We start from the raw sequence: 21,193 nt of genomic DNA on the forward strand, positions 1-21,193 counted from the left end.
CTTCGCGTGACGGAGGGTTCAGTGCCAAAGCTCCACGACGCGCCTAGAGTACATGAGAATATACGCAATCTAAGTTTCGCGGAGACACGCCTACTTTACACTACAACATTGTTTACAACTCCTCAATACATATTCGATATCCGTCTCTATGCATTGCCTCTAATAAATATTACTCTATCACTACTCAAAAGGCGGTACATCGTTCGCCATGAACGACACGACTCTTCCAAAACTCCCATCTGCCACGGGACAAGATGCTCCACCGACAGCAGCATCTGAGCGCGTTTCGAGCGACAACGATGTTTTCCCGTTTCTTGTGCATTCTCAAGAGTCGGTGACAAACGGAGGGCCACCAGAAGTCGATAATGGCAGGCTGGCGCGCCAGAAGAGAAGGCGAACAAGGTATGTTTACGACTTAGAACTACGCCACCGGCACACTCGAGAGATGTCCTTTCTTTAAGGGCTACGCATTGGAATACCTGCTAACGTGCTACCCTAAAGCCCAGAAGACCAAGCTACCTTGGAAGCAGAGTACAAGAGGAACCCAAAGCCCGACAAAACAGCGCGTCTGGAAATCGTGAAGAGTGTCGCCTTAGGCGAGAAAGAAGTACAGGTTAGTTGGAGGTCGACCTGATGTCCAAATCCGGCGGGCACAATCTGAGACAACAACTAACAACATAATCAGATTTGGTTCCAAAATAGACGCCAAAACACGAGAAGAAAGTCGCGTCCACTTCTGCCACATGAGATTGCTGCATTTGGACTTGGTGGTATGGCGGCTCTATCATCCGACCCTATACTCGCCAGCACGTTCGGGAGCAGCTTTAGTAGTAGCCAAGGCTCTGACCAAGTACCAGCCAGCCCCGAGACCGAACAAAGTGCCCTTCCCGTAACGCATACGAAGGGGCCCGAGCAAGCTTTCCCTGGCACACCGTCCCCAGCAGCTACTTCTGATAATAACCTTCACGGCAAAGGTCCCACCATGGAGGTTTCCCAGCCAACTATTACTCCTCTTAAGGCGAATACTAGCTTCCAATCTTCGGAATCTTTTGATAGTTCCTTTTCCGCTTCCCAAGGGCTTCCTCAATCCGTACCCAGTACCCTCGGATACCTTTCCAATCGTTGGAATGCAGGAAGCTCTTTCGGCACCCCGCCAACCTCGCAAACACCTGCTTTTATGACACCCCTAAGGTAACCATCACTCCTATGATACTTTAATAGAAACCAACTAACTTTTTCTTTAGCTTTGACCCGCAACTCCCATCATCATGCCCAGAGCGGCTAAATGCTTCAACAATCTCGACGCCTTCATCAAATGTGCGACTCTCCCTTTCTCTAGACGGCAAAGCTGAGCTTGTCTCAACTGAGCTCTCTTCGTCCCCACCGCGTCCTCGGCAGTCGCGCCCATCTTCCGCCTTGTCTAGCGCTCGTCGTCGTAGTGGCGGCCTCCAACGCAGCCAAAGCGCCGCTCTCCCGTTCCCCTCCATCTCTCCCCGCGACGCCCCATCGATGCCCTTTGTTCCCCGGCTCCCTACTGGTCGCTCCCGCGACGCGCGAACCTGGGAGTTCTGCGCTGACGCCGAAGCACGTGACGAGCTTACCACACAAGCTGAGAATGAGAGCAGTGGGAGTGCAGTAGCTGCCATTAGTCTGATTCGCTCAACTAGTTCTACGGCTCTTAAGTCTAATGCGAACAAGCGGAATGCCCCAAGTGGAAATAGCGAGAAGCAGCGCAATGGAAGTGGCAAGAAGCCTATGCTGGTTAAGGCAGCAAGTAGCCTGGCCATAATGCAGACTGTAGGGGGTAAACCTCGCAAAAACACCACTAAGCCAAAGGAGAAGGATGGTGTGGTGCTCGTTCAGAGCCCGGGTGGAGAGAGTGACAAGGAAAATTGGATCCCAGGTGAAGGCAACGAGGGCAGCCAGACTAGACGACCCCTGCCAAGCCACCGTCCAAAACTCGGCCGTACAAAGGCACTCGGGAACGCGAAGTCGTTCATGGGAGGAAACAGCTCAAATGTGGGCAGAAGCAGGACTAAGACAACGAAGTCCGTGGAAGCTGAGATCTTTGAAGATCCAGAGGATGAGGTTGTTGACGTGGAAGTAGAGAAATTTATGAGGGGTGAAGTTAGTCCGAGTAAAAAGGGGGACTTGGATTGTATCCAAGGACTCCTCAGTCTGAGCCAGGGGAACTGGAGGTAAAGCACTGGGTGCTAAGTGGTAACGAAGGATATGCTATTGTCTGGGTTCTGTTGAATGGAGGTTTGATGTTTGATTCTTGTCTATACTGGCGGCGGTGTTCTGGATAGGAGGTACGGTTAGGTAGCACGTTTTTGGGTTTAATGGAGTTCGGCTTGTCTTTGTTTAATAAGATTCCGCTTGCGATATAGTCTGTTAGATTCCATGCCTGAATACATGGCGGTCACAAAATCTCAATATACATATCCGACGCTAAATCCCATCTGAAAGGTTACTATGCTATGAGGCCCTCATCCCGGCGCACACGGGTATAAATAACCGTACATAATCAACGAAGATACAAATCATGTACCATAATGAAACAAACCGCTCCTCCTTACCTTTCCAATACCGTTTCCTTCCAGTTTTACCATTCCTCCATCCCGAAGACGCCTACTCCCACTCTAGAAGCTCTTCTTCTTAGCATCCTGCTCGTTCGCCTCCGCCTCAATCGCCTTAGCCTGCTCGGCTTCCTTCGTCTCTCTTACTTTAGCCATAACCACCTCCCTGAATATGGACTGCTTCGCAATCGCACTCAGACTCCTCTTACCCTCTGGAGACGGAGGTGGTCGGGGATCCAGGCTCCCACTGGAAGACCCGGCAACAGCAGCAACCGCAGCCGCCTCAGAGTTTTTGGGTAAATCGGAATCTGCAGGTGCCTCGTCTTCGTCGTCTTCCTGCATCTTGAGTGCCTCGATGCGGTTTGCGAGCTTGATAATCTCGATACCGCGGCGGAGACGTGCCTTCGCCATGTAGGCTTTGATCTCGGGCAACAAGTTGTGGTCGGTGGCGTTCTTGCCGCTGAGCCATGGGTTACGTAGCGCTTCCTGTTGCTGTGTTAGTAGGTTCAAACTTCGATATGTGGCGATGGATAGATGGGCGTAAAACTTACGGCGCTTGTTGCTCTGGCATCGGGGTTCGCCTGGAGAAGGGTGTTGATGAAATTCTTGGCATCGTCGCTGACGTCCTTCCAGTATCGCTCGTGGAAGACGATCTTGGAGCTCGAACACTCCTCAATCAAATCTTGCAGGTTCTCACTGCGGAATGGAGAGTAACCACATAGAAGAGTATATGTGATGACCCCCAACGACCACATGTCCACGGGCTTGCCATGGCCTTTCTTAAGCATGACTTCTGGAGCTGCATAGCCGAAGGAGCCCGCCATGGTAGTTAAAACCTCATCCTTCGTGTCAAGCATCTTGGCGATGCCAAAGTCGGCAAGAACAAGGCCTGAGTTCGCATCCGAGGTGAGATAGAGCAGGTTCTCTGGCTTGAGATCTGTTTTTACGTCAGCCTTGTCACAAGTCCCAAGTTATTCGGATTATTATACCCCTGTGGACGACGTTCTTCCCGTGTAAATAGTCAACCGCTTCGATTACCTGGCGTATGGTCTGCGATGCATCCTTCTCCGTGAATCTCCCTTGCTCGCAAATACGGTCGAAGAGCTCACCCCCCGTCGCCAGTTGGGTTACAATATAGTACTTGTCCTAATTACCCGCCGAGTCAGCAATGCCTATCAATGATGGAAGTCTGAATGCGTACCCTTGACTCAAACCAATCGACAAATTTGACAATATGCGGGTGCTGCATCTCTCGGAGCATTCGCAGCTCGTCGATCACCATCTGCTCGTTTCCCTTGACATTTTTCTTGAGAATTATTTTGATCGCAACCTTCGTGCCATCATGGCATGTGGCCTCTCTAACGATTCCATAAGTCCCGGCACCAAGAGTCCTCCCAAATTTGTATTTAGACCTGTGTCTGTCGTCAGCGCCGGCCAATTATGAATCGCGGTAGGGTTACTTTTTATCGTACGTTTCAGGCTGACCCTGGATCTTGTTCAACATAGTCGAGACTGTGCCCGTGATGGTTAGCAGAGATTCATTTATAAAACCTTTTGACCAAGTAAAATGAAACATTTGTTTCCAAGTTGGTACAGCGCGGATGGATATGGGTACAGGCGGGCAAGTACGCTCGTCTGGATCGCAGGTTGAGAGGGGACAAGGAATGCGACTCACAACTCATTTTGGCTTTAGGAGTAGTTGCGACAACGAATCAAACGTGCGAGATAAACTGCAAATGTTGTTGTAGGGTGTGTGTGTGCTGTAACTTTTCGTGAGGTGTCGGGCAGTGAGGCCTAAAGGCGCGTGAAGTGACAAGAGGGTTTGAAGGAGGGGTCGAGATTGCGATAAGCCAATGTCCCCAGAAACAGTATGATCCTAAGCGCGCAAACACAACGGTCGACAAGATTGGAAACTCAGATGGCAAATGTAGTAATATAGAGGTCACGTCCTTCTGAGCAAATTCAGAACAGAACTTCTTTTGTTCGTGTCTGCGGTTTATATATACGGGTGGATAGGCAAGTGCTCAGCCGCAGCCGCGGGGTTAGGATGTGGCTGTGATGGGTCGCTCCAACAGGGGCCTCAATGCTCCAATGATTGCTGTGGAGCAGCCCTGGTGGCCCATGAGGAACTCCACAAGGCGGAATTAACTGGTGAGACAACGGAGATTCAATGAGCTACTTGCCCTTTCTTTTCAATTATCGACTTTAAGTGTATATCGCATATACATTTGGGTTTATACAAGACGTAGGTTTTCCACGCCCTACATGTCATTTGTTTACACGAGAGCTGCCCAGCCAATAGGGAAGCTCCAAGCGCCTCAAAAAAGTCTGCTTATGTCAGCCTCTGAGGAAGTCGGAGGGGTCCTTGGTTGCTACCTTGTGAGTTTATAATTCCAGTCCTCTTTTGCTTTATGGCCCTCTCCAATACCCGCTGTTGAGCCGTTCTGACTCTACGAGAATTTCTGAATAAATCCATAGTTCGCTCAGGATCCGATCTATTACCGAGATATTTTTCGGGTGGCATATCTGAATCTGATTGCTTTGGCGTAGAAAAGCTGCGCCTGGCTTTCTTGGTTTGCGCCTCTTTCCTTCCGCATCAACAACCTCAACTTCTCCCCCCAGTTAAGAAATACACGCAATACCCACAACCTCCTAAAGATGTTATCAGCTTCAAAGCGTCTGGGAAAGGAGCTTCCAAAGGTACGAACAGTTCTATGCACGAGCCGGAAGAGACTCTAACCGAACTGTGCTCGTCGTCCAGATACACTCGAGCCTACCACCAGGAATAAGCTTAGTCACTGCGGATGGCTTCGCAGAGTGGTTTATGGATATCCAAGTCCTCGATGCGAATCCGATTTATTTGAATCAAACTTTCCGCCTGAAATTCAAGTTCACTAACGCATATCCAATCGGTATACACACCCAAAGCCCCCCGCCACCCCCACCTTGTAACGAATATTGACATATCCGTTGCAGAAGCCCCCGAGGTCACCTTTGTGAAAACTGCAGACCGTCCGATCCCGATACACCCCCACATCTACTCGAATGGCTTTATATGTTTAGATCTGCTCGGAAAGCAGGGATGGAGTCCGGTCCAAAACGTGCAAAGCATCTGCATGAGCATCCAAAGCATGCTAACCGGCAACACAAAGTCAGAACGGCCACCTGGAGACGAGGAATTTGTGAGGACAAATAGACAGACCGCGAGAGATGTCAGCTATATCTACCACGACAACCAAGTTTGACGAGTGTATATTATGGAAGAGGAGTTCAAGGAAGTTATTTGTGCTTGGCGCTGGGCAGAAATGAAGCACAGTCGGTGTTACTTGAAACCTCAGCATTATTGTATTGCGAGATATTAAGCGTCTATTATTAGACTTCACGAAATTACGATATGAGCCCATGCAACCTGTGTATGATACCTGAAAACCGTGACTTGAAGAAGTTGAATTATATCCGCGGATAAAAAGACCCGGAGGACTACTCCCAGCATACATTCCGTATTCCCCATGGGGTGTGATATGATTCTTCACTAAATAAAGTTCTGACTGTGGGTCATGATGGTGGTGACAGTGATTCTCCTATTCCAACTACCTCACAGGACCTCGTAGAGAATATTACAACATGAGATCCTCTATGTACAGGGGGAAAACAATGGATAGGGTCAAAAAGCCCCATCTCCCGTCCGGAATGCTCACTCACATTGAAGATCCCTATCTTGTTATGACACCTCAGTAAATCACCGGCGTGCCAAAGTCCACCGGGATCCTGGTTCGAGTTTGGGATAAGACTATGATGATGCGTTGCGGAACTCCCTTCCTCTATCTAATAGTACCCTATTCCACCTAGACCCGTGAATCACAGGATTTTAGCTCCTATATATAGCTGTTTGCCGTCTTCCTTCTGTTACTTCTTCTATCCTATAACTATATCCGATACACTCAACTCGTTTCACCAACTTGCATTCAGCATCATCAGTTACAATCACCACAAACAACAAGTTTCACAAGAACAGACTTAACCAAACATCATTCAAAAGAAAGGTTCACTTATTTGAACATCCTGGCTAACTGTGAACCAAAAGAAGGCCAGAAGACAAAACTGTGGACAGCAGACAGCCATCAAGCACGATATACGAACCACATCAACACTGAAAGGATTCCAAACCTGACGTCCAAGTGTTATATTTGGACGACTGAGTATCCGCTGTTGCTTTTTGGGCCATCCTGAAAGAGGTTTGACGTGCAACGAAAGAACCCAGATGAGAACACATGCTGACATATTTGTAGGACAATCTGAAAAGAATCTGGACTGCGTTCGAACTGAAGCCGACCCATTAATTCTCAGTGACAACAGCTTCTGTGCCACATATTTCAGACCATATTCATATTCCATCCATTGTTATCCTTCGGTCCAAGTGCCAAATTCGCTATGTGCGTCAAAGAATTCATCGGCTTCAACTGTGGCCACTGTGCCCTTCCCACACTCCGTGGCTGCCCGATCGTTTCCCAATCACCACATTTCCCTTACTGCCGGTACCCTGGTGAGCGCCCTATCATAGTCCCTGAAAATTGCCCCTCATGTGCAAGAGTGGTCTGGAACCAGCGCACACTGGCTAAAGAGGAGTCCCACCGAGAGATGCATTACAGACTTGGGAGGGAAGAGTGTGTATTTGGAGGTGAAAAGGGGGGATGTGAGACGAGGTTTGATATTGACATTGAGAGAGAACTAGGGGGTGGTGGACGACAGATTCGGCATGCGGGATATGAGAGAGTGCCTGCGCCTGGACAAATGCAGATCATGGAGATGCCCAGTGGGAATGCGGAGAGAAGTGGTGGTGGAATAGGAGCGACAACGATGGGACGAAAGGTATCGAAGAAAGACCGTAGAAAGAGCAGTAGAGAAATTGAAGACGCGATCGCGAGGGTAGAAGCCAGGTTTGCCGCCATAAACTTAGAATCAAGCAGACGAGCGGCGATTGAAGACGCGCTTCGCAGCGCAGGGCACGCCTACGTGGTTGCTCCTAGCCGCTCAAACAATGACTCTGAAATCCTTGCCCAGCAGACTCGTCTGGGCGCTGCCAGTGGACCGAGTATGGAAACGGAGTACCAGATGAGCAACTACCACATCCCTAGGAACAGATCCGGGCCCGGTCAATTGTCCAGTAGCGACTATAGTTCCCTCCATTTTGGGCCCCAGGTCCCACCTGGTAACGCATATATCGGTTACCAATTCGGCAACGAGGCGGCTGGACATGAAGCATTGCCCGGGGCAAACTTGAACAATGCGAAGGAAGAGTACGACTCAGGTCGCCAGCTGCACGAAGCTCGTCTGCCTGGTGAAGGAAAAGTCGCGGTGCAGAATTATATCGGCACAACAAAGTATTACCCAGATGAAGATCAGTACAGAAGCGCATCTGGGGATGAGATGATTGCCAATGTCAAATATAACCCTGGTGGCGTGGTGCCCAGGGGTCCCAGGGCCAAACAGTAAGTGCAATCCACGATATAATGCATTCGCAAAGTTTGTATGCACGGTACATACGAAAGAAAAGACACTTACTGACTACTTACAGGGAAAAAAGCATTCAGTTTCGGGGCGCCGCTCAGCAGTTCACTTCACAAATGTCGCCTTCAAACTTCAGCGACCCAGCTCTAGGAATGAGCGCTCCTCCTATGGACGGTTTCCGCGATAGTCAATCAACACCGTCTGCGCCCCATGTCCTCCCAATGGGCCCTCCGGCAAGTGTTAGCCATCCAATATTTGATGGCGTAAATGAGTACTCTCCACCAAATCGACCATATCGAGGCCCAGCCATTGTTAGCAGCGACATGGCCAACACAGGGGATACCTGAAGGCACTAGTCTGGAATACATTGTAAGTGCACGAAAAAAGTCCAGATGTGATGATTGAGTTGCTTGGCTGATGACCTAACAAACACAGATATATACAAATACTCAAACTGTTGCACCCTTCTATTTCCCAGCTGTACAAACGCGGCCGGTTGGCCTCCTCCACACATCACGCCTCTCTTAACGATCAACTACGATTTGTTAGCATATTTGTAAGGCCATCCATATGTGTGCGAAACTTACCTTCTCCAAACACCAAATCCATCGTTCCAATAATCGCAACTGCGTCAGCAAGAAGATGGCCTCTTGAAACCTGGTCGAACCCTCCGAGATGGGCAAATCCTGGAGCGCGAATCTTGCACCTGTATGGCCTCTCGCTTCCATCACTGACAAGATAAACTCCCATCTCTCCCTTGGGCGCCTCAATGGCCGAGTAGGTCTCTCCTGGTGGCACGGTATAACCCTTCGTGAAGAGCAAGAAGTGGTGGATCAAAGCTTCCATGTTCTCCTTCATGGCAGCTCTGGGTGGTGGCGAGACCTTGTAGTCTTCCACTCTAATTGGTCCCGCTGGCATCTTGTTGAGGCATTGGTGAATGATACGGAGGGACTGTCTGAATTCCTCCATGCGGCAGAGATATCTGTCGTAGCAGTCTCCGTTGACACCGACTGGAACATCAAACTCGACCTGGTCGTACGCGTCATATGGCTGGCTCTTGCGAATATCCCATGGCACACCGGATCCACGAAGCATAACACCGGTGAAAGACAAGTTCAAAGCATCGGCAGCAGACACAACTCCAACGCCCTTTGTGCGGCCAATCCAGATTCGGTTATCAGTCAGAAGCTCCTCCGTCTCATCAATACGATCGGCGAACTGCGTTGCCCATTGATAGATGTCGTCGAGTAGGCCGATGGGGATATCTTGGTGGACACCTCCTGGACGGACGTAGGCGGCGTGGAGACGGGCGCCAGACACTCTTTCATAGAATTCCTAACTTGTATATTAGTGCCATTCATATGCAGCGATGACATTAGACATAGAACAAAAATAGACCAGTATCTTACCATGAGCTTCTCTCTCTCCTCGAAACCCCACAAGAAAGGCGTAAGGGCACCAACATCCATGGCGTGAGACAACACAGACATCAAGTGGTTGAGAATACGCGTAATCTCTCCAAAGAGGGTTCTGATCCACTTAGCACGCTCTGGAATCTCAACATTGAGAAGCTTCTCGACAGCCAGGGAGAAGCACTGCTCGTTGGTCATCATGGAGACGTAGTCCAAACGGTCGAAGTATGGCAGTGCCTGAAGGTATGTCTTGTACTCGATCAACTTTTCGGTTCCTCTGTGTAATAACCCAACGTGAGGATCCGATCGCACAATCTCCTCTCCATTGAGCTCGAGAATCAGTCGCAACACGCCGTGAGCGGCCGGATGTTGAGGTCCGAAGTTGACTGTGTAGTGTCTAATCTTCCTGTTCTCCACATTCTCTCCCTCCCGATGAGTTTCCTCCGGAGTGATATTGGCAGTTATATCGGCATCCCGCGGCGCTGGCGAGGTAAAATTGTCCCCAACAGCTACCAGTCGTGTTGCTTGATATGGCTCCGCGTTCCTCCGCGGTGTCGTTGCGAAAGACCGTGTTGTTGCAGGTGCGACAAGCTTGGACGAAGGGGATGCGCGCATACACAGGCGCTTTGCGCTCTGGCCGGCGAGCCTATATAAGGAGGATGTCATGGTGATCAATCCCACAGGTAGGCTCACTCCTCGTCGGCAAGATGGGATGGATAATTCGAGGTGTGGTGATGTGAGCCTCCAATTGTATGCCGATGAAGTGTGGTCGATTGGGTCTAAATTCGACAGCTTCTCATTGGCCGACAATTGGGACAGGGATATTGGTCGGCTTATTCCGCGTGTACAAAACATTTTTATTTTTGATACTGATATCGCGATAGAAGCCCCGCCACAACTGTGAATATATCTCACAACTATGGCTCCATATACTCCATCACAGGAGGAACTCCAGCGCCGAAAGGTAAATTTCCTTTTCTAAAGCAAGACATTCAAGTGCTAAGTTGAAACAGGTTGTGGGCATCAACTTAGAGACCGTCGACGATGTCACATCCACCGACTTTCCAGGCCATTACGCTGGGGAAGATCATTCTTGGGACCTAGATCTTTTCAGGAAGAATCTGAAGATACAATTCCACCACAATACCCAATTCAATGCCTCATTTTCTGTTGCTGGCATTGATGCGTCAGTTGCAAATGCATTCCGTCGCATTCTCCTCGCCGAAATACCCACCCTCGCCATTGAATACGTTTTCATGAACAACAATACATCGGTCATTCAGGATGAAGTTCTTGCGCACAGGTTAGGACTAGTACCTCTCAAAGGAGGCAGAAAGGGGCTACTAGAGTTTATGAAGTGGTTCAGCAAGGCGAACGAGGAAGAAGGCACTGAGGCCGGGGAGGCATTCGATTACAACACGATAACACTGCATCTGCAAATCGAGTGCACACGGAATCCTGACGCAGCTCCGGGAGAAACGGATTCGAATAAGTTGTACATAAACTCTGCCGTTCATGCCAGCGATATCGTCTTCGAGCCTGTTGGGAGACAACCGGAGTTCTTTTCCGGTGACGACACCATCACAGTTACGAATCCAGATATACTTATTGCGAAACTACGTCCGGGCCAGTGCATAGACCTTGACATGCACGCGATTAAGGGAATCGGAGCCGATCATGCCAAATTCAGTCCTGTTGCGACAGCCTCGTACCGATTATTGCCAACCATAACTATTTTGAAGCCAATACTTGGAAATGACGCCGAGAAGTTCGCAAAGTGCTTCCCCAAAGGCGTCATTGGGTTTGAGAAGGTCACAAAAGAGGAGGCGAGCACTCCGGGCAGCGGGTACGAAGGCCATGCGGGCGAGAAGAAAGCAGTTGTGAAGGATACGATGAAGGACACGGTCAGCAGAGAGTGCTTGCGACATGAAGAATTCCAAGGCAAAGTCAAGCTTGGTCGCATCAGGGATCACTTTATATTTTCGATCGAAAGCACTGGACAATGGGACAGCGACGAGCTCTTTCTCGAGTCGATCAAGGCTCTGAAGCAAAAATGTGTGAGGTTTAAGCGGAACCTTTCATTAATGACCAAATAATACTCTCGGATGAGTTGGAAAGGCTGTTTTACCCCAGGAGCATTTATCGGAGTTAAGGAAGCTGGCGTTGGGCAGGTAGATTTTGTAAAACATGCAATCAATAGATTCACACCGGACCTAGGATTTGAGTCTTGCCATATGTTGGTTTTTTGCATTGTGCTCTACCATGGTCATAACTTAAGTGAACCAGTTTTCTCTATGGCAATGTCGAGACCACATATCGCTACTGTCTGGTTTCACCATTTCCCCTAAGTGTACTTGATGCGGAATCTAAAACTGACGCGAGCGAAAGCAGGATCAGTAACTGCAAGTTCATCGCCCTCGTTCACGAAGTCGCTGACTTTCTTATCGAGATTTGGTCTCGTGGCCTCTTCGAGACTCGCCGGGCTCCGCATATAAAGCGATTTCCCCTCTGCACGAACAGAGGGCTTCTTTAACTGTGCGCCAGGAACAATCGCCAAAGCATCAATAAGCTCTTGCAATGTCCATTCTCTGTCAACCTCTAGGTCACGCGGAAGGTTACCACAAACAGGACAGTCGTCTTTCTTCTCGTGTTTGAATGTGAACGTGTAGATGCTGTCGTTGCCGCTGTACATCATATAATTCTCCTCCATGCCCAACGATGGGGCAGCCGAGGTTGCGAGCTTGAATGCCTCGTTGCAACAGCTTGCGGCGATAATTGCATTTGTGGAAGCAATCGCAGGAATGATGTTTTTCACCACGCCTTGGGTGAGAGAATACGTAACGCCACTGATATTGAACTCTTGTGCTCTGGCCAGGGCCTTCCCGTAGAGCCAGGTGATATGTTTTGGATCATCATTGTCAAGTTTTGAGAATGGCTTTTCTTGCTCCCATGCGATGATATGAGCCCATTCGATACAGTGTTCTGGCTGTCTTGGGATCGTGGCCAACGTGCAGAGCGGCACTGCTGCGCGGGGGGCGTGCATATCAAGTTGGCACTCTATACAAGAAGTCATAGTTGGTATTATAACTCTCGATTGGCCCTTGAAACCTAGAAGAGTTTAGAAACAAATGCTTAATTGGTGATATGCTGAACGTACCTTCTGTCCCACCATCAATCAACGGTTTGAGGCTGTCGGGGTTCTCCTCGTCAAACAGCTCTACCAGCTGTGAATTAATCCACCGCCGTGCCTCGATGCTATCGAGCCCACAGACGACCATCCCAAACTGCATGTAGAAAGAATCATCTTTATCTTGAATCATGCAATTATGGGGCGTGATTCTGACACCCGTTACTCGTTTCATGACAAACTTCGCAGCGACCTCAGCTTTGTATTTCCCAACATCGCTATGGCGGAACAAAAACTGACGGTTCAAATTTGAGACGTCTATTGTGTCTTTGGGGTAGATTTAGTCGACGGTTGCTCTGATCGGGATTAGCTGGGACTCACCCATATCAATGACATGAATGTCCTTAAACCCTGATAGGGCTAGGTTCTTTAATATCTCGCAACCCAAGCCTCCAGCCCCTCTTGATGTTGTAAGCCAAACTGTCCCAAACTTAGATATCATCCAACATACATTACCCTGGAGAAAATGTCAGTACCAAACTATAGTAGAACATGTCTCACGTGAGTCTTACAATATCTTCATCTGTTCTTGGATATCAATCCTACCACCGCTCGTACTATTGCCATCTTCGTCGATCTCATAACTTTCATCGGTAAAACCGCCCTGGCCCTTCCTAATGTTGTCAAGGTACTTCCTAAAAAGCGGACAGTGTTAGCATTTCAAAACTGAGGTCGCCCAGAAGCCACGCTACAGAGGTGACCGACCATCGCCCTTCCGAGTGGCTGCTTGAAGGAAGCATAGAAGGTGGCGTTTGAGATGCCATGGTCGTCGCCATATTGCCACTAATAGCTTGAAAAGTATTTATTCTGAAAAGTGCAAAGCTTAGTTGCAGTATGAGAGGAGGCGGGGTTGTCGTTACTATGAGACAAGGCAGCTAGCTACCAGATAAGAGCTCAATAAGCGTTATCGTTCGCACGCCTAGCGAGTACTGCCAAGTTACACCGCTCACTCCCCACGTAGTACGCCGTCGCCCTTCATCACGTCCTCATGCTTTCAGGAACGTTCTAGATCATCCTCGATAGAGCTGTGATGTAGAAAATGGAGGATTTGCTCACACCTATGAGCACAGCTTATAAGAATATTAAAGAGGATCAAGAAGATGCTTTGGTTGAAACCAGGGGGCGACGGGAAGCTCTTCGAAAGAACGAGTTTCAAGCAAGAAGCCCACGAGAAGCTCTGGAGATACTCCAAAATGAACCTGACTTTTCGAATCTCATATCAATCCTGAAATACTTGGACACAACCAACGACATATCTCTATCTTCTCCGAGCCCGTTAAGTTCTCAGCTGATAAATGTTCTGGTCTCTGATACTGTCCCAAATTACTGGGCAATCCTTTCAGAAAGGGGCAAGGGATCCAAGACCTTCAAATACAAAAGAGAGAGAGATTTGCTCTTGAACTGTTTCCGGAATGCTACTGGACTAGGTGCTATATCAGCTCGGCTTAACGTCCTGATTGATCAAAGTAAGATCACAAGCAAGAAAGGCGATGGACCGAATTTCGTGCAGTCATTAAGGGACTACCAAAGCGTCTTGGAAGACCTTTTGCACGGTAACGCCGTGCTTCAAGGCCTTTGGGAAGCCCTCCAATCTGAGCCTATTCCCAAGCAAGCAGCCTTGTGGCGCGAGGTTACTGTGTTGATTGGCGGCAGCAGGTTACTAAATTCCGCTGCCGAAGCCCATAGTATTATCAATGAGTCTAACAATACTGTTCGAGAGACTTCCTGGATTGCGGATGGAGTAAAATATAGCAGATGGATTGCATCAAACATTCAATACTGGGCAAAGCACCTGGCATTGGAGTCCGTCAGGCCTTGGAAACACCTCACGGAACTCCTTTCGAAGAGTTTGCGTCTCGGGTATCCCGGTAAGGAACCATCTCCCCAATGGATCCCCATATTCTGGCTAAAATTTGAAAAGATGTCATATTGGAGGCGGTACTGGATTTGGTTCTTGGAACTGAAGACGACTTAAAGGTGCTTCAAAAACTTTTGGACGTGATTCCTACTTATGAGCAAAAATCTGTCCTGAACTGCGCTTTGCGTTTACTTGTTAAGCATCATCTACCAAGCGATCCTAACTATGGCGATGTAGCCTGGTGGCAAGAAGATACTGCTCGAGTCTCTGCGGGAGCTGCTTATTTAAGTACGATTATCAATGGCAACGCGGCACGGAAGGACATGCTCTTGTCTTGGATGACCGGATTGCCTGGTGCTGGTATTGGAGAGCCAATAAGCATCCGACGTGCGGCAATAGCTACCATTTCTCATTCCAAGTACGACTTGGAGGCTATTCTGGAAAAGAGCATGCAACAGTTTGGTGACCAACTCTACATCAAGCATACCCCTTCCATGCAGCAAGACGGTGCGAAACACCCCTATCCCTATTGGTGCAATATTCTGACTATGTGCTAATGAATATACAGTTCATGCCCAAATTTTACTTCTTTGCGCTGGATATGTGCACCGAATTTCTCCAATGAAGCTAAAAATTCTTGCAAGATCTGGAGTTTATCTCAACGCGGTATCCAATCGCCTATCTGCTTCCTCAGAAAGAGCTCGATTCCTAGGAATGCTAGTCGGTGAAGCTATATCTGGTCTCGTGGAGCCTACTGGGAATCAAATGGATTTCAAGATGGAAGAACTCAAATCTCCGGAAGCTCAATGGTACAAAGACTTAGTAGGTGTCATAGACAGCCTTGGTTCAGTTGAGTCTCTTCGGAAACATATCGCGCCAGAAGCCAAGCAAACCAAACCAAGCCTTCCTCGTGAAGTAAACAAACCAATCCGACCACCTCAGCACTCATCCAAAATTATTTCTATTGAAGAGATTGACGACGATGGCTCAGAGGAGGAGGATGATCTGGTCCCGTACACAAAACCCGACTCTGATGAGGAAGATTCGGATGAAGATCCCACCCTTGTAGTGCGGAACAAGCCTACTGCGCCAGTATATATTCGGGACCTTATTTCGTATTTTAGAGACACAGAAAATTACGACCGTCAACGATTGGCCCTGTCGACCGCAGCCTCGTTAATCAGACGGAAGTCTGGCTTTGGCACTGAAGTCAAAGACCATGCAGAGGAACTCGCAACCGTATTAATGGGTCTACAGGATAAGTATGACATTGATGATTTCAACGACTTGCGCCTACAGAGCATGATTTCAGTTCTGCTCTGTGATCCGCAAAGAATGGCAAAGTGGTTCGCTAGGACATTTTTTGACGGTGACTACTCCATATCACAGAGAGCTTCCGTACTCTCAACTATTGCCATTTCCGCCAGAGAATTAGGGGGGCTCAAAGAGGAAGACAAATCACTTACGAAAACAGCTCTGGCTTCCAGCAACAACTTTCCATCAAAGCAGCTTCCTGAACGACTCCACAATATTTATGCTGTGGAAGAAAGCCCGGTTGACTCTCTATCTCACCAGCTTTCTAAAACCATGATACAGCCATTAGCTGCGTCGCTGGCAGATAAAGCTACCGGACCTGATATTCTAAAAGTCAAAACCTTTTCTTCGCGTCTTGCCGTCGAATCCCGACGAGCTCCTCCTACCGTCAACGCCCTCTCCTCCATGGTCGCAGAATCTTTCTTTTTCCCCCTAACCGGGCGGTTTTTTGCACACTTAAAGGCATACGGTGGCAAAAATGTGATTTTCGAGTCTTTTCTCTTGAGCAGTTATCTGAAAACGCTGAGTTTGATTATGCACGCGAGTGGAAGCAGCACTCTTCAGCTACCTCAGATGACGAGTGAATTCTGGGACTTGCTGTTGGCAGTGAGAAGCCACACAATAGGTGACAAGTCCGTGAGAGAGGCAGTACTTTTCGGCTTCATGACTCTGTTAGAGGTTAACGGAGACAAAAGGCGGCTGTCAGAAAAGCATGGGAGAGAGTTATTGGAGACACAAAGATGGGTCGAGGCCATCTTTGGCTCTATTGGGGAAGGGGGGAAGGAAGAGGAGAGAGCAAGGACCTTAGCGGCGGGAGTGCTCTACAGAATCCGAGAGGTAGTAGAGAAGTACCAGGCACTATTGATGGGAGATTTGGTAAATTTTTGAGTGTAGAGGAATAGTTGTAGTTACAACTTGTGCACTTCTTAAGAAATACAAGATATGTTAAAAATAATTTTCTGGGCGGCGATATCAACACATCTTTATATTTTCAGTTATTTTATTTTAATTGCTCTGTTTACATGGAAAGAAATGTAGGCGCGTATGGAATTTAATTAGGTAGCAGAGCAGTGCTTCTTCTTATATCAAATTGAACTTCCATCACAAAGGAGTGGCATAATGAATATGAAGTACAAGAAACAGTAAGTGAGATTATAATTTTTCTTTTTAAATTCATGTATTGCTCCAGCAGCGCGTTCTACGCCGCTTGGTGTGCCAGCCTTTTGTTTTCAATAGTGATGGTGGCTGGTCTTGAAGTCTAAGACATCACAGTAGTCAAGGGCGGATACCTTATAATGGAAACGCGGTGATAAACAGCAACACCAATTCGACGACAACAGAACAACAATTCAAACCTTTCAACCAACATCACACAACAGCTGCTGGCAATCTTATACCTCTCCTTGTTCCTTGTTTTTGGACCAACATATGGTCGCATGGCAAACGCATGTCCAGATCGACACTCCACAGCGAATGTGCTGCATACTACAGTGGCGCGTCTCTGGCTCCTGGCCTCACGACAAAAGCTTCATTGTCGTGCAAATTTACAACCCTACTTGCATCTAGCTTGAAGTACAATGGGACTGATACCTTTGAAATTGGTCGCGGCCCTTAGGCCAGCTGACCTACATCAATCGATGCCCAAAACAACGCCCGTGCTGTTAAGAGCTCCAGCCAAACCCGCCCCGCAAGGTCCCAGTTCAACGCCGGCCACGCCTATTAGGCCATCAAGAAAGATATCACAGGTCAAGGCAACGAATTCAAGTTTCCTCCCATATGGGAATGACGAATGGCGAAACCTTCTAGACGATGTAAAAGAACTTTTCCGAAATGGCCGATATAAAGAGTGTTCAGACCGCTGTGTTGCATCTCTCGAGCAAGTGAGAGGACCTGTAAGTTGGCCAGCGATTTTTGTCCACGCGTCTTGCATTGTCCTTCAGCGAGATTGGAAAATTTTACTATTACCTATAATGGCCGGCTATCAGATACCTTGGATTATCTGGCCTAAAATCAATGTTACGACACGTAGGAAACGAGTTTGGCAAAGCTAATGATAATCCAGGCACACCCAGCACACCTCACATACATCTCGTTTTACGCCGCGCTATGTATCACCATCCAAGCACAGTCGCTAGAATTACGAAATCCTCGGAAGCTAGTACTGTTGAAGCTTTCGCTGTCATTCTATGAAAGATCTGAAGGATTCCTGATGCAGGCGAAGATAGAGCAGAACACGTCCCACGACGGCCCTCCGAAACGTGAATATAAACGCTGGGATTCCAATTCGTTGACTAGGAGCCAGAGCCTTTCAGTTGACTCACCAACATCAACGACGCATACCACAATCTCAAGCTTTCGTCTACCAGATAATGATTCAGATGATGGATTTAAATCTCCATCTATAACTACTCGTGGTAGAACCTTGTCAATGGACTCGACAACATCCGACTTTCTTGCCAAAAAGGACTACAAGAATCTGTTCTACAGCACCATAAAGCACTATGCGGCAACACCACCTACACCACCTCTCTCGCCACTAGAGGATTCACTTCCTGCTAAACGGGAATTGAAGCGATCTGGGTCGTCATCATCAGCGCATAGCAAAACCTCCTCAATTGATTCTATGCTCGACGAATTCGATTTCTCACTTACGTGGGATGCAAACTCGCGTCGCTCATCTGCATCATCATATACGAGTATAGCCAGCAAGGTGACCACTGAAAATATATCCCAGAAGCAAGCCCCCCGGGATACAGCACGGGATACAGCACCTGTACTATTTCTGAAGCCCCCGCCTCCGCAGTTTCTAAAACTATCAACACCGCCGCGGCCACGGAAGAGGTCTGGGTTTGCGCCATCGCTTCCTACCATAATATCCGACAGCTGCATGGCTGAGGTGGCTATGGACAGTTCTAGCATTTCCAGCACTTCCTCTCCTGAACACTATTCTGCTCGGACTCGCCCGTTACCTCCATTGCCACTCATTACTGAGGACATACCAACCTGTTCAGAGATCCAGATACCCGGCGATAGGAAACCTAGAAGCACCTGGGGAAACGATACTCAAACACCGAGCAGTACCGTCTTTCCACCTCCCAGAAAGGCCCATAGCCCGGCGCCCACAGCCGTCCCATTTCACCGGCCCCTACCGCCACTTCCACTAGCTGTTCGTCCGCCAGTTTCGGGCTCCAGGCTCAATTTTTCGAAGCCTCGACCAGTGCCTCCGCCTCCGCCTAGTCAAAGGACTTCGCCAGAGACAGCGGTAGAAGCCATCTCGCTGTTCCTTCTCTCCCAATCCCGTGCTCGCTACAACGCGCACATTCCAGAATTCTATTCGCGGATAAAGTACCACATGACAGAAGTGCGCAAGATGATCGCGGACGTCCAGTTTAAAAACGCGGCGCTTGAAGCCGAGGGGCGTCCGGTAAGGACGCTTAGTATCAAGGAGCTAAGAGAGGGGACGGGGTGTGCAATGGGGGTGCAGTGGAAGGTTGATAAGGAGGAAGTGGTGAAGAGGGTTAGGCGGGCGAGAGTCGAGGCTTTGAAGAGGAGGGGAGAGGAGCGGAAGCCTTGGGATGGAGGGAGATATCAGGAGTTGTGTAAGCTGGCGTTGGAAGAGTTAAAGAGATGACGTTAATTTTGTATTATTATTATATTAATATGTAGGATTATAATTAGGTAGCATGTAGGATTAATAATTGAAAGGTTGATTGGTTGTTTGAAGTCGGTCTGGTTGGCGCATATTCACAGTCACAACGTATGAGAAGCTCACAGTAGATTCATCAGAATGCTATTTTGGTCTACCTACAGTATCTGCTTTGCAGCAATGTCGAAAACCCCCCATGGCCCAGATCCATCACGCTTTGCCTGGTCGTAGTTGGATATTCATTTCCTCACCGCCTCGACATGCGTCCATCTCTGCCCGCGGGTAACTTCAGACGTAAACAAAGAAAAAGAAGAATCGTGATAAATCGGATCAGCCCTGAATCTAAAAAGCTGACCAAACCCGGGGGGAAATAGATGCTTATATTCGCTGAAGGACGGCCTCTAATATTATGCTGAATGAACAACAGATGCGTTTCGTTAGGGCTGCAGCTGGGCGACCGGCAACATGTTCGTGTAAACTATCTATAGGTCGGCATCGTCTTCGTCTGGGAGCGGCATCTGGGCAGCGACGTCCATCTCCTGCTTGTACTGGGCAAGGAGAGCCTCGTCGACCTGGGCCTCGGGTGGGGCAAGAGCAGGGGCAGCGACAAATTCCTAATTCAGTTAGCGTGGGTGCCCAGAAAGCGAGAAAAATGGCGGGGTACGAACGAGAGTCGCGTTGCCAACAAGCTTGCGGGCCAACCACAAGAACGGCTTCTCGAAGTTGTAGTTGGACTTGGCTGAGATATCGTAGTACTGGAGGTTCTTCTTGCGGTGGAAAGTGATGGTCTTGGCCTTGACCTTGCGCTCCTTAACATCGACCTTGTTACCGCAGAGAACGATGGGGATGTTCTCGCAAACGCGGATCAAGTCACCTATGGGACAGTTAGAATGAAACGCCTTCGGTTCTCGAGCTCGGGTGTTTGCTTACGATGCCAGTTGGGCACGTTCTTGTATGTGATGCGGGAGGTGACATCGAACATGATGATACCACACTGTCCGTTGATGTAGTATCCGTCACGGAGACCTCCAAACTTCTCCTGTCCAGCGGTATCCCAGACATCGAATTGGATTTGGCCCAAGTTCTGTATTCCGTCAGTATCAGCCAGAAAGGCCTCATGGCCTGATTCGAGGTTTGATGTGACTTACTGTGGTGAAGCCGAGAGGGTGGACCTCTACACCTAATGTGGCGATGTACTTCTTCTCGAACTCTCCGGTCAAATGGCGCTTGACGAAGGTAGTCTGTTTGGAGATTCAGTTAGATTTCATTGTCCACTTGAGATAGATAAGAATGACCGGTTGGCGCTCCGAGAATGAGGGGTAATGGCGCCAACACAGTTCATCCGCGCAAAGCAAATTCAACTGACCTTTCCGGTTCCACCGTCACCGACAAGCACAAGCTTGAAGGTTGGTACAGATGGGGCTGCGTCAGCCATGTTGGCGGTTGAAATGGTAAGTGTGGGGTGATGTAAACAGAGGAAGTTGGCGATCGATAGATCTGTGAAAGAAGTCAGTCCTGTGCGACTGGCGCTTTATTTATTGCAAAATCGTCACAGAGCCCTGGAAATGATGCGCTGGTAATATATACCTTGAGGTGGCAAGTTCACTGGTGGACGTGGTCTTGTATGATTTGGTTGTCTATGTTTTGTTGCGATGAGCAGGCGGTGGAAAAGCTTAGCGAAGAGCGAAG

The 21,193-nt window shown here is 48.6% G+C and overlaps 9 protein-coding genes across 9 annotated transcripts; 5 read left to right on the forward strand and 4 right to left on the reverse strand.

Annotated features, from left to right (window-relative positions):
- The first annotated feature begins 23 nt into the window (after positions 1–23).
- Positions 24–2,426, forward strand: VE01_06839 (uncharacterized protein). The gene is made up of 4 exons (XM_018276278.2): positions 24–402; positions 502–613; positions 686–1,191; positions 1,245–2,426. The coding sequence occupies exons 1-4, from the start codon at positions 209–211 to the stop codon at positions 2,200–2,202; spliced, it is 1,770 nt and encodes a 589-aa protein (XP_018129953.1). The 5' UTR covers positions 24–208; the 3' UTR covers positions 2,203–2,426.
- VE01_06840 (uncharacterized protein) lies at positions 2,374–4,588 on the reverse strand. Its single transcript, XM_059463835.1, has 6 exons — positions 4,255–4,588; positions 4,040–4,091; positions 3,781–3,991; positions 3,569–3,725; positions 3,131–3,516; positions 2,374–3,065 (listed from the first exon to the last, which is right to left on the reverse strand). The coding sequence occupies exons 1-6, from the start codon at positions 4,259–4,261 to the stop codon at positions 2,643–2,645; spliced, it is 1,236 nt and encodes a 411-aa protein (XP_059319660.1). The 5' UTR covers positions 4,262–4,588; the 3' UTR covers positions 2,374–2,642.
- A 151-nt stretch (positions 4,589–4,739) lies between these two features.
- On the forward strand, positions 4,740–5,982 carry VE01_06841 (uncharacterized protein). The gene is made up of 3 exons (XM_018276280.2): positions 4,740–5,279; positions 5,341–5,491; positions 5,556–5,982. Exons 1-3 carry the CDS (start codon positions 5,238–5,240, stop codon positions 5,822–5,824), a joined length of 462 nt encoding a protein of 153 aa, XP_018129911.1. The 5' UTR covers positions 4,740–5,237; the 3' UTR covers positions 5,825–5,982.
- Positions 5,983–6,224: 242 nt separating this feature from the next.
- VE01_06842 (uncharacterized protein) lies at positions 6,225–8,434 on the forward strand (the record flags this gene model as incomplete). Its single annotated transcript, XM_018276281.2, has 3 exons — positions 6,225–6,814; positions 6,869–8,068; positions 8,155–8,434. Exons 2-3 carry the CDS (start codon positions 7,011–7,013, stop codon positions 8,432–8,434), a joined length of 1,338 nt encoding a protein of 445 aa, XP_018129910.2. The 5' UTR covers positions 6,225–6,814; positions 6,869–7,010.
- Positions 8,367–10,240, reverse strand: NUO49 (NADH:ubiquinone oxidoreductase 49kD subunit). The gene is made up of 3 exons (XM_059463836.1): positions 9,497–10,240; positions 8,675–9,422; positions 8,367–8,622 (listed from the first exon to the last, which is right to left on the reverse strand). Exons 1-3 carry the CDS (start codon positions 10,163–10,165, stop codon positions 8,612–8,614), a joined length of 1,428 nt encoding a protein of 475 aa, XP_059319659.1. The 5' UTR covers positions 10,166–10,240; the 3' UTR covers positions 8,367–8,611.
- A 141-nt stretch (positions 10,241–10,381) lies between these two features.
- Positions 10,382–11,732, forward strand: RPC40 (DNA-directed RNA polymerase core subunit rpc40). The gene is made up of 2 exons (XM_018276283.2): positions 10,382–10,463; positions 10,513–11,732. The coding sequence occupies exons 1-2, from the start codon at positions 10,419–10,421 to the stop codon at positions 11,593–11,595; spliced, it is 1,128 nt and encodes a 375-aa protein (XP_018129908.1). The 5' UTR covers positions 10,382–10,418; the 3' UTR covers positions 11,596–11,732.
- VE01_06845 (uncharacterized protein) lies at positions 11,189–13,536 on the reverse strand. The gene is made up of 6 exons (XM_018276284.2): positions 13,392–13,536; positions 13,199–13,321; positions 13,138–13,143; positions 13,008–13,087; positions 12,657–12,953; positions 11,189–12,607 (listed from the first exon to the last, which is right to left on the reverse strand). Exons 1-6 carry the CDS (start codon positions 13,460–13,462, stop codon positions 11,844–11,846), a joined length of 1,341 nt encoding a protein of 446 aa, XP_018129907.1. The 5' UTR covers positions 13,463–13,536; the 3' UTR covers positions 11,189–11,843.
- Positions 13,537–13,725: 189 nt separating this feature from the next.
- Positions 13,726–19,489, forward strand: TEL2 (telomere binding protein; the record flags this gene model as incomplete). Its single annotated transcript, XM_018276285.1, has 4 exons — positions 13,726–14,554; positions 14,608–15,051; positions 15,113–16,734; positions 17,921–19,489. 4 exons carry the CDS (start codon positions 13,726–13,728, stop codon positions 19,487–19,489), a joined length of 4,464 nt encoding a protein of 1,487 aa, XP_018129906.1.
- Positions 19,490–19,638: 149 nt separating this feature from the next.
- Positions 19,639–21,159, reverse strand: GSP1 (GTP-binding nuclear protein gsp1/Ran). Its single transcript, XM_018276286.2, has 6 exons — positions 21,092–21,159; positions 20,871–21,001; positions 20,653–20,745; positions 20,435–20,588; positions 20,173–20,378; positions 19,639–20,118 (listed from the first exon to the last, which is right to left on the reverse strand). The coding sequence occupies exons 2-6, from the start codon at positions 20,937–20,939 to the stop codon at positions 19,987–19,989; spliced, it is 654 nt and encodes a 217-aa protein (XP_018129905.1). The 5' UTR covers positions 20,940–21,001; positions 21,092–21,159; the 3' UTR covers positions 19,639–19,986.
- Between the last annotated feature and the right edge of the window lie 34 nt (positions 21,160–21,193).

The sequence above is a fragment of the Pseudogymnoascus verrucosus genome, assembly GCF_001662655.1.
Source record: "Pseudogymnoascus verrucosus strain UAMH 10579 unplaced genomic scaffold scaffold_25, whole genome shotgun sequence".
In the NCBI taxonomy this organism is placed as follows: domain Eukaryota; kingdom Fungi; phylum Ascomycota; class Leotiomycetes; order Thelebolales; family Thelebolaceae; genus Pseudogymnoascus; species Pseudogymnoascus verrucosus.